Consider the following 11,299-nt stretch of genomic DNA (forward strand, 5'->3'; position numbering starts at 1 on the left):
CTTCTGCCTGGCTACCCCTTCCTCTAGACTTACACACTTAACTCAGAAACACTTCATAAAGGGAATGCTTTTGAGAAAGAGAGGACCCTGGGCACATTTTTCCTGTTATGTGGTGGCAAGGGCTAACCCAAATCTTCCCTCCCCACCCCCACACCCTATGGTGGATGCATCACTTGGTTCCCTCTGCTATCACTCTGAGGAGAGAGCTGGAAGCTATCTCGCTGTGTACTCTTTACTCAAGTGGACAGCTAGTTAAGAGCATGTGATACTGCCAGAAGTTCACCTTTAGTCTCAACACTTGGGAGGCAGAGGCAAGTAGATCTCTGTGAGTTTGAAGCCAGCTTGGTTTACAAAATGACAGCAAGGGCTACACAGAAAAAGCAAAATAAAAAAAGAAAAGAGAAAAAGAAGGTTTTTGATGAGCATGTATGATACATCCAAATCCAGGAAAAACATAAATGGAGAATCATCATCTGTTTTTTTGTTTGTTTGTTTGTTTGTTTTGTTTTGTTTTCCAAGACAGGGTTTCTCTATATTGTTTTGGAGCCTGTCCTGGAACTCGATCTGTAGACCAGGCTGGCTTTGAACTCACAGAGATTCATCTGCCTCTGCCTCTGCCTCCCCAGTACTGGGATTACAGACTTGTGTCACCACTGCCTTTCTAGAATCTAAAGCGAACCATTGCAGACTTTTAAAGAACCACACCACTGTACAATTTTAATTCTGCAAAGATTTAACTAGGATCTATGAAACCATTGCTCAAGTAGAAAAACTGCCTTTGCTTTTCAAAAATAACTGCAATAGTAGCAGTTCTCAACCTTTGCTTTTCAAATAGTTATCTTTGTTTGATGAGTCCAAGTGTTTTGCTTGCATTCATTAAGTTATGTGCACCACATTAGTTTCTGGTTTCTGAGGAGGCCAGGCAAAAGCATCAGATGCCAGGAACTGGAGTTACAGATGGTTATAAGCTGTCATGTGGGTGCTGGGGACCAAACCCAGGACCTGTGCAAGAGCAACAGTGCTCTTATCAGCTGAGCCATATCTCCAGTTCTTGCTTTCCACCCTATTCAGAATATCGTGTAATATTATCTTAGAGCCAGCTGTGGTGGCACATACATGTTGTCCCAAGTAGGAAGACCAAAATTTACAGAGTGAACTAGAGGCCAGTCTGAGCTATATGAGGCTTTATTTATTTATTTTTAAAGAAAGAAATTACTGCTTTACTTTAAAAACAGGATCACAACAGGATATATGAATGACTAAGCAATGTATTTAGTTTGTTTCTAATAGTTTCATAATACAGTTTCTATGCCTTTCGCTCAACATTGCATTTTTACGGTGTGTACGTGTGTACAGCTGAGTATGTGTGAATGTGTGAACACTCTCAGTATGTGTGTGGTATGCCCATTCATTTGGACAGGGTCTCTCATTGGCCTGCAGCATAACAGTTAAGCTATGCTGTGGCCAGCAGTTCCATGATTCCCCTGTCTCAGTCTTCCTGCAGGCCCAGCTATTGTACATAGGTCCTGAGGATTGATAGGTCCCTGTACTTGTAAGGTACGTACTTTACTGATTCATCTCCAACAACATCACTGTGTGTGTATATGCAGGCCCAAGGTGATCCTCAGGTGTTGTTCCTAAGGTGCCATTCATGTTGTTTGAGTCCGGGTCTCTCATTTGTTCTGAAGCTCACCAAACAGGCTAGGCTGGCTAGACAGAAGCCCTAGGGATCCATCTGTCTCTTTCTACAGTGTTTACAGAATGTGTTACCACACCCAGATGTTTTACATGTATTCTTCGGATCAAAATTGGTTCTTCAATCTTGAGTGACAAACGCTTCACCACTTGAACTGTATCCCCAGGCTCCCATCTCTCCATGTTTTAGAGACAGGGTCTCAAGTATTTCAAGGTGGTCTTGAACTCAGTCCTCCTTAAGTTTGCTGTCTCCTATTTTTCTTTAGTTCCTAATCTGTACATAATGGTTTAAAATTTGTCAATTTAAGTTGGCTGATGGTGGCTCACCCCTTTAATTCTAGTAATCGGGAGGCAGAGAGAGGCTGATCTCTGTGAGTTCCAGGAGCTCCAAAACTACACAGAGAAACTGTCTCAGAAACCAAAACCAAAACAACAACAACAAAAATTGTCAATTTGTGTAACTAAATCAATTTGCAGATGCTTAAATTCTGTTTCCTAATACTTCTTTCTGGGTTTATGGTTTCACAACTCAAAAATATTTTCTTATTCCACTATTGACTGTTGGCATGACGTGGTTATTACAGCAGTATACCTCATTCAGAAACAGGAAAACTGTAACTAGTTATCATCATGTTAACACTGGTAGAAGGGCCAAGATCATGGTTATTTTACATGGTCCACTCCTTCCTCCCAACATCTTTCTTTTCATGGCCAAAAATCTACCAGGTTTACACTGAATTGTCACATTTCTTCAATCTGAGGTTTATGTACTTGGTAGACTCATTATCCATCTGTAGATATTAACCAAAGATGACAATAAGCAATTATAAAATGATTATGCCCAGGAAGCTGAGTTATTATTTTGTCAGAAGCAAATACCAGCAGAGGACTGCAACGTCTCATCTTTACTTAATAAAATTAACCAGCATAAAACCAGAAATAACTCCCACCTTGGGATGTAGAGCTGACTTCACGCTCAGTGGCAGCAAGCATTGGCTTATACATGCAGAGCTAAGGACAGCTACTACTAAATGTCTTTGGGAAATTTATCCTCCCCTCAATTTGCTCAGCTGTAAAATAAACCAAATTACCAGCTTTGCAAAGAGTACATCCCCACAAGGAGAAATTCACCTGTTTTGCATATTATTTATAGATGTTGCTCAAAATAGTGCCTACTAAATACCAGTCTCAGTAGATGCTTACTGGTATAGCAATGTAATGTTAAAACACTCTCTGCACATGAAATGGTATTTTCCCACTTTAAAAAAAAAAAAAAAAAAAAAAAAAACTTCAATCTGGAGATTCTTCCAGTTCTACAAAAGTCAAATTAAATGTATGCTCTACAAAACAAGATTCTACGAGGCTTTCCCTCCCTCCCTTCCTTTTTGATGGGACTTGTTATGTAGCCCAGGCTGGCCTCCTGTTATGATTCTCTTACCACAGCTTCCCAAAGTACCTTTTCCAGTGTATATAAGATTCCAGCATTTAACACGTACAGGGCAAGCACAGTGTGTTAACTACTGGAAATACTGAAGAAATAACAAGGACTTATACAAGAAACAACACAGATGTCCAAGAAGCTCATTCATTCATAGCAGATATGGTTTTAGTGAGAAAAGAACAAACTCTAAAGAGCTATTGCCTGAAAAGACAGGCCTAATGTAGGCCGTGATTCCAGATGAAGGGAAGATGTTCTTGGTAGAGTATGGCACCTCTAGGAGCAGAAAGTCCCCAAGGAGTACTATGTCTACCACAAAAGAACTGAGCAACTTGACCAACTAACTCATCTGTTGTTCATCTGCCCTTTTCCCTCTCTTTCTTGAGACAGGGTCTCACTATGCAGCCCTGGCTAGCCTGGAATTCCCTACATAGTCCAGGTTGGCCCAGAATCCAGAGATCCACCTGCCTCTGCCTTTGTCCATTTCTTAACTAACAAATGGGAAACAATGTTAGCTGTTTCAGAATTGAATAAAGCAACTCAAATATAAAGTGCTAGCATGGCACTTGGCATGAGCAAGCAATAAGCAACGTCAGCCACTGTCATTATAGTGAGTGCTTCTGTTTTTGAGAGTGCTCGAAACACTAAACAATTCTCTTCATGTGAATTTGTAAGGACAGATGTTCATGACAGCGACTCGGAAGAAAGCTAAATGGAGATGTGATGAAAGGGTCTACTTCAATAATTTTCAAGTTGTGAGGAAGGAAGTGTAATGGGTCAGAATCCTGTCAAGTATTAACGTTGTAAAAGAGACAGCAGAAGTAGAGAAACATCTGTGGAGATTCTAAAGTTACAAGAATTGCACTCAACACTACTTTTGCTTTGCAAGCCTCTCGTCTGGCCAATCTCCTCTCTTCTTGTGCACTTGACAGGACCACATGCTATTCTCTCAAACTATCCCTCCTCTGCCCCATCCCCAATCCTTCCAACACAGGTTGAGTATCCAGTCCACTTGGTGCCAAACAAGATCAGAGCCAGGGAGTTGCCAAATAGACTTTACCAAGAGGAATGCCATCCTGGCCAGGAGCCCTGGGGAGTTTTAGAAGGCTGATGGATCTTTCCACAATTATTTACAAAAACAGCTGTAGAAAACGGGGTATAGTGGTGCACACCTGTAACCCCCGCACTGAGAAGAATGGGGTAAAGGAATTAAGAGTTTGAGGCTAGCCATGGAACACTGAAAGCTCCTGTCTTACAAACACAGAGGAAATATGAACAGGTCACAACCATATTAATAGCCTCTAAGTGCCAGTGCTTTGTAATTCTGAAAATACTTCCTTTCAGATACTTCCTTTTGTTCAGGGGTAGAGCTTGCGCTCTACTCCTGAATTCTAACCCAGGCCATTACAACTCAAACCAAGTCTTGAATGCTTATGGTATACCAACTCCCAAAACAAATTTTAAACACTGCATGTGAGCTACTGAGCATTACTGGGAGAAGTTTCAATAGTAATAATGTTTGGGGAACAGAATATTACTTGTAACAAACTGGAAAATTCACTAAAATGATACTTTAAAACTGGTTGTACTGGCTCATGCCTTTAATCCCAGCAGGGGTAGGCGGGTCTCTGAGTTTGAGGCCAGCCTGGTCCACAGTGTGAGTTCCAGGACAGCCAATAAACCCTGTCTTGAAAAACAAAACAAACAACAAAAACTTTTATACACATAATAAAAATAAATTTAAAAAAAAGCATAAACCAAACTTGTAGTTACACACAGAGAAGCAATAAAAGAAAGCCATGACTTAAGGACAAAATGAAATATTCTGAAACTGTTGCTGTCAATTACAAGTCTCATTTGACAATTGCATACTGACATGCAATAAGAAAGAGCAGGGGAAGAGGAGGGATGTAGAAAAGAGGGGGAGGGGCTGTCTGGGAGTACTGACAGCCACAACTTACTGTGAATCACAAGCAGCACCCAGAGGGCAAGCAGCAGTCTAGTGGCAAGGAAGGAAACGGGCTTGATTTAGCTACCTGCACCTCTACCCCAAGCCATTTCAGTTGTGTATGGAAAGGGGTGCTGGCATTCTGACTCTCCTAAGGTATAAACTCTGGTTCTCTAGTAGACTCAACTCCCTCTTTGGTATGGGTGCATTTATCTGCCATGTGACCAAATGGCATTTAATGGACCAGAAAATGTTCTTGCTTTGTTAACACAGTTGAAAACTAATGGACTAACGATTCACTGCAACCAGGACACTAATCTACAGTGAACCCTGAAGAGGCCATTCTTTAAAGAGTCACATGCCTGTAGCCAACCTCAGCACTTAAGAGGTGTAGGCAGGAATGGGTCAAGTTCAAGCCAGCTGGGCTACAAGAGACCCTGTCTAAAAAATTCAACAAAACCAAACAAGTCACAAATCATTCTGTTTCAAAAGAAAATGAGCAGAAAGGGGCATGCACTGATGACTGGACTGTTCCTCTAAAACCCTTACTTTAGGTAGATGATTCTGTATTTACCAAACAAAGTGTTTATCTTTTCAAAATGTAGAAAAGTATACTGCAGATTGGAATTATAGCTAATACGTACTCAACTCCTAATCAGGCATATTTTTAAATGACTCTGAGCAGCTAAAAAAAAGAAAAAAGAAAAAAGTGATGACAAAACAAGAAACGGGGCTGGGGAGATGGCTCACCAGTTCAGAGCACTGGATGCTCTTGCAAGGGTTAGGGTTAGGGTTAGGCTTGATTCTCAGCACCCACACGACTGCTCACAACCATCTGTAACTCCAGTACCAGATGTTCTTTTCTGGACTCTTTAGACACCACACACGCACATGGTACAGTCATACACGCAGGTAGGATACCCCCACACACAAGCATATTTGTAAATTTATAAGTTCCTTGCACACATTATAGATCTACAAGTGTACACATAAGAACCAAGTTCAACTCCATGCCTCATCATCAGAGCCATCATAGTCAACCACGGCCCTCACTGTTGGACATCCTTTGAAATGGATGGTCATAGTGACACCATCTTTTTTGAGACCCTCCCCCCCCTTTTATTTCTCTTCCAGCTCTTTCTCAACCTCAAAACAGGCATACAACAAATACAGGATAAAAGTGGCTTCTTAAAGTGACTGAGACATAGTCTTTTTTTTTTTTTTTTTTTTTGGTTTCTCTGTAGCTTTGGAGACTGTACTGGAACTTGCTCTGTAGACCAGGCTGGCCCCTGCCTACCGAGTGCTAGGATTAAAGGTGTGTGCCACCACCACCACCCAGCCCAGACATATTTTGTATGCTGCTGTGATGGGAAGAAAAATGACAAGAGATATGGGCTCTTTTTGGAATAATTTTAAACATAAATATTGGCTATAGCTCTGGGAGGTGGATGAAGGGAACAATTACTGGTAGGGTGACTGCACACACCTTTAATCCCAGCACAGGAAGAGGCAGGTAGATCTCTGAATTTGAGGAAAAAAAAAAAAAAAAAAAAAAAAAAAGAATTGCTACAAAATAGAGGTTGTGTGTGTGTGTGTGTGTGTGTGTGTGTGTGTAGGGGGGGGGTGTCAGCCTTCTGACATGGCTACACAACCTTGCCATCTACAAAGTTTTTGCTGAAGAACTGTGTGACCAAGTTTAAAACAACAACAACTAGAACAGCAAGATGTCCCAGAAGGCAAAAACATTTACTATGCAAGCCTGATGATCTGAGTTTAGTCCTTGTAACCCACAATGGAAGGAAAGAACCAATACCCTGAAATTGTCCTCTGATCTCTACAAGTATGCCCACTCACACACAACTACAAAGGCTGCTGGTGACTGGTCCCCCAGGCAGCAAAAACACATTGTCTTGCTTTGGTAATATACCACAATGAAAGCAACTTCCAGGGAGAAAAAGCTTATTTGGCTTAGGATTCCAGGTGGCGGGTCTATTACTGTGGGAAAATCAAAGCAGGAATTTGAAGCAGTTAGTCACATCTACAGACAAGAGTTATTTCTGTTCAGTACCCTCGAGATACTTAAACAGTCCAAGATCCCCTGCCCGGGGAATGGTGATCCCCACAATGAGAAGGTCTTTTATGCTTCTCTAATGTAATAAAGATAATACCTCAAATCCATGCCCACACACCAACCTCATCTACATAATCCTCCACTGAGATGCCTTTCCCAGGTAATTTTAGATCGTGTGAGGCTGATAATTAAAACTCATTGTGCCCCCTCCATGTCATGGTTTAAGTAAGTTTACAACTTTGTGCTGTCTACTCACAAGACTTGTAATGCTGAACAGAAAAAAGCAGGCATGAAAAGTTAATTGCAAAACAGCTGATCAGAAACCACACGTCGCACATACCAACAGGGGAAAGAAACCATAAAATAAGAACATAGACGCACATGAATTATAAAAAAGTCTCAGAAGTTCATCTAGTTCAAAAGTGTGCTATCATTTGACATTCAACATGATGGGGGGGTGGTGGTACTGGAGCCATAAAACAGAAAGGTACTCTGCATGTTTAACACTTGAGCCATAAAACATCTAAGCAAAGGCAACAGATCTATGTGCTATTTGTAATTATTACACAGTTAATTTTCAAAAATATGGTAAAGAGTATAAAAGTTTAAGAATGAGAGCATAACACAGGTGATAGGAAACACCTGTACTCCCACTGCGGATCAGGAGGTCAACACCATTCCTGGTCACTCAACAAAGCTGAGGTCACCCCTGGCTGAATGAGAGTCTGCCTCAAGAAAATAGGCTTAAGACACAGCCACAATTTCTAAAATAAAAAGATAGCATTTTAACACAGGATTAAGGCTAACATACTTTACATACATTTGGTACATGAATCAGAAAGTTAAAATTGGGTTTTGAGGGTGTGGTGGCACACACTTATAAATCCTAGCATCTCAAAGGCTAAGGCCAGAAGATAACTTCAAGTTCAAGGCTAGTCAGGACTGTCTATCAAAACTGTATCTCTCAAAAGTCAGGGGTTGGGAAGTAGAAAGGGTTCTAAATAGAACTCAGCTACTGTATAGTTACTCGGTGTTGAGTTTGGGTTCATGTGCTGACCTGGTAGTAAGAATGACGGCCTTTTATTCTTTTGACATTTGCATGGGTCCTAAAGTACCAATGGATGTAAAAACAAAACTCAAAAGAAGTACTTTAATTTGAAATTTGGATAAAGTATTCAGCACTAGGCTAGAGAGATGGTTGAGTGTTAAGAGTGTACTCAAGTTCCAGAAGGCTTGAGTTTGGCTCTCCAGTGAGATCCAATGCCTGTGGGCATTGGCAATCACTTATACACACATAGATGTAATTAAAGACAAGTCTTTTCAAGAGTATACAGCAGGGCACAGTGATGCACTTTCAATCCCAGCACTTGGGAAGCAAAAGCAGGTGGATCTCTATGAGCTTGAGGCTAGCCTGGTCTACATAAAGAGTTCCAGGGCAGCTAGAGCTACACAGTGAAACTGTCTGGGATGTTTTTGCTAGAATGCATTGTCAATAACTAGTTTTTGAAGCATAGGAGGATCGTTATTCTGAGCTTTTATACCTTGAACTATTTCAGAAAAAAGTTAATTCTATGGTGTTTATGTGCTAATAAATCACTCCAATACCTGCTATTACTGTATGGTCACTCTGAAACATCACTCATGACCTTAGTGGCAGAGTACTTGCCTGGTGTGTGCAATATTCAACCACAGGAACTTAAATTCCCATCACGATCATACTTAGCTCCTATCTTCTAATAATAATTAAAGTCAATCTTGCCATGTGGCGATGGTGGTGCATTCCTTTAATTCCAGCACTTGGGAGGTAGAGGTAGGTGGATCTCTGGGAGTTCAAGGCCAGCCTGGTCTACAGAGCTAGTTCTAGGAAACTAGCCAGGGCTGCTACACAGAGAAACCCTAAAACAAAAACAAACTAACAAAAAACTCAATCTTTACTAAGCAGAAAAAAGTCAAACAAATCAACTGGAATTTGAATAATCCCTACAATTGTCACTAGCCAACAGGTTAAAAAAAAAAAAATCCATGTCAAACCAAGTACAGTTGTTGCACAGAAATGCTGACAACAGCGCCTTCATTCTACAGTGATGCGATTATAACAAGCCGAGTACACACAAGGAACATAACAGCTGTACAAAGCAAGCCTATTCCTTTGAAAATGCAGAGTACTCAGCATGGAGAATGTTCTTATCTTTACCTCATCTGCCATACAAAAGGACTCAACTCCTATCTGAACTCTTCCTAGCTGAAGATCAGAATGCACACCTCAAACAAAATGCTGTTTTTCTAAGACTCGAGTCAGTCTAGAGTCACGTTTTAGGCAAGCAAATAGGTTAACACTTGTTCTAGCGGAATCCCTGTTAGTCTAACATACACCATCCCAGCTCTGGACCTCTGATATTTGATTAAAGAGCACCATCATAGAAGAAAAGGAATCTGGGTCATGCTCACTCCTCTTAGGTTTACTGAGGACACATAATGTCATTTAGTCTGATCTTCAGCTTCCTCATATGAAAAGGGGGCACTCCAAGCTCACAGAGATTTGATAGGCCATGACGATTGTGGTACTTGTACATAGGAGACATTCAACAAATGCTTATCTTTTCCACAGGGTCGGATAGGGAGGGAGAAAAAGCCAAGTCAGTCTCTTGGCTGCAGAGAACTGTCAAATCAAGATCTGCACTGGAGAGCTTTAAAAAGACCCGAGGGAGGGGAACCTCGCTTACCCTAGGCAACTTTCCCTCCCTTTTCAGAACTCCTACCTAGAGCAAGGTATTTGGCATTTACAGTGTCCTTTGAGTTGTCAACGATATTTTCTTCTCGAAAGGTCTTCTCTCCTTATAAACCATCTCGACACTCCAGTCCTCACATGGATTCTTATGGACCGGCTCATGGCCAGCAGCAACAAACATTTATTGCCTGAAACAGCATCGATTGGGAGGTTCACCGCATTTAGGGGGCTAGAGTGTGGCCATTGCTATAAGGCGTGGAAGCATCTTCCTGACAAAAGACACAACACTGGGAGGTGCCCTTCCCAAGCCACACTTTCCCTCCCCTTCCTCGCGTGCACCCCGAGACCATTTCTTTTCTCACTTGCTGGGGGTCGGGGTGATGACTCTCGCTTATGGGTTTGAGGTTGGCTCCTAGAAATTTCCCTCGTCCGCCGAGCTGAAGCCGCAGGGCGGCGGCGCGGCAGCCACACCTACTTGGCCACCGCGGCTGGGAACCGGTGGGGGCGCGTCAGCCGGTCCCGGACGCCAGCTCCGCGGTTCCTCCGGGAAGGGCGCCAGTGCGCGGCGCCGCCGGCCGGCGCCAGGGGACGCCTCGATCCCCAGCACGTGGAGGCCAAGGGGGAGCAGGCGAGCGAGCCGGCGGGGCCGCGGCCTGGGCGGACCGAGAAGCGGATCCCACGGAGGAGCACGGCCACCGAGGGGCACGGTCGCCGCCCCCGCCCCCGCGAGCAGACCCCACCCCCGGCCCGCGCGGCTTCTGAGCCTGGCGAGAGGCGGGGCTCTGGCGAGCCGGTCCCCGTCCCGATCCCCGATACTCACGGTGCTTGCCGCCGCTGCCGCCGCTCGGGTAGCTCAGCAGCAGGAAGGGCAGCGGGGAGCCGGGCGACGGCGGGGTCCTCCAGGCGCGCTGCGGCGGCGGACGCGCTGCGAAGCCCGCGCCTCCATCGCCCGGGTACAGCAGGAAGAAGGGGGCGGCCACCGGCGAGTCCGGCTCCTCGGGCCCCTCCTCGTCCTCCCGGTCCGTGCCGCGGGCGGCAGCACCGCGCGGCTCCTCCGGCTCCTGGGGTCTCCGCTCCCCGCCCCTCTCCGGGTCCTCGCCGCAACTTTGGGCAGCCGCGCCGGGCGGCGGGGACTCGGCCATCTCGCTCGGGGCTCCGCGGTGTCGCCGCTGTCGCCAGGCCCGAGCCCGAGCCCGAGGCTCACCGCGAGGATCCGGCACCCCGTCGTGCCCGCGCCGCCGCCGCCGTTCTCCGCCACCGCTCGGGCTCAGCGTTCGGCCCGCCCGCCGGGGCCCGGCCAGCTGAGGACCGCCCCGTCCGACGGCGCGGCTGCCCAGCTCCGCCTCCGGCCTCCGCCCCTCCCGCCGCCCCCAGACGCGACTCGGAGCCCCTAGGGGGCAGCGTCCGCCGCCGCCCTGC

General features: G+C 44.8%; 1 protein-coding gene across 3 annotated transcripts in view; it reads right to left on the reverse strand.

Annotated features, from left to right (window-relative positions):
- Rufy3 (RUN and FYVE domain containing 3) overlaps positions 1-11,070 on the reverse strand; it is a 73,450-nt gene extending 62,380 nt beyond the window's left edge. For 2 of the 3 annotated variants that reach the window (XM_051198626.1, XM_051198625.1), the window contains exon 1: positions 10,701-11,070. In XM_051198626.1, the coding sequence (XP_051054583.1) occupies positions 10,701-11,022 (322 nt within the window). In that variant the 5' untranslated portion in view covers positions 11,023-11,070. The remainder of the gene's footprint in view (positions 1-10,700) is intronic. The other variant, XM_051198628.1, reaches the window with a different exon arrangement.
- Positions 11,071-11,299: the final 229 nt, after the last annotated feature.

Source organism: Phodopus roborovskii, unplaced genomic scaffold (assembly GCF_943737965.1).
Source record: "Phodopus roborovskii unplaced genomic scaffold, PHOROB, whole genome shotgun sequence".
NCBI classification, from domain to species: domain Eukaryota; kingdom Metazoa; phylum Chordata; class Mammalia; order Rodentia; family Cricetidae; genus Phodopus; species Phodopus roborovskii.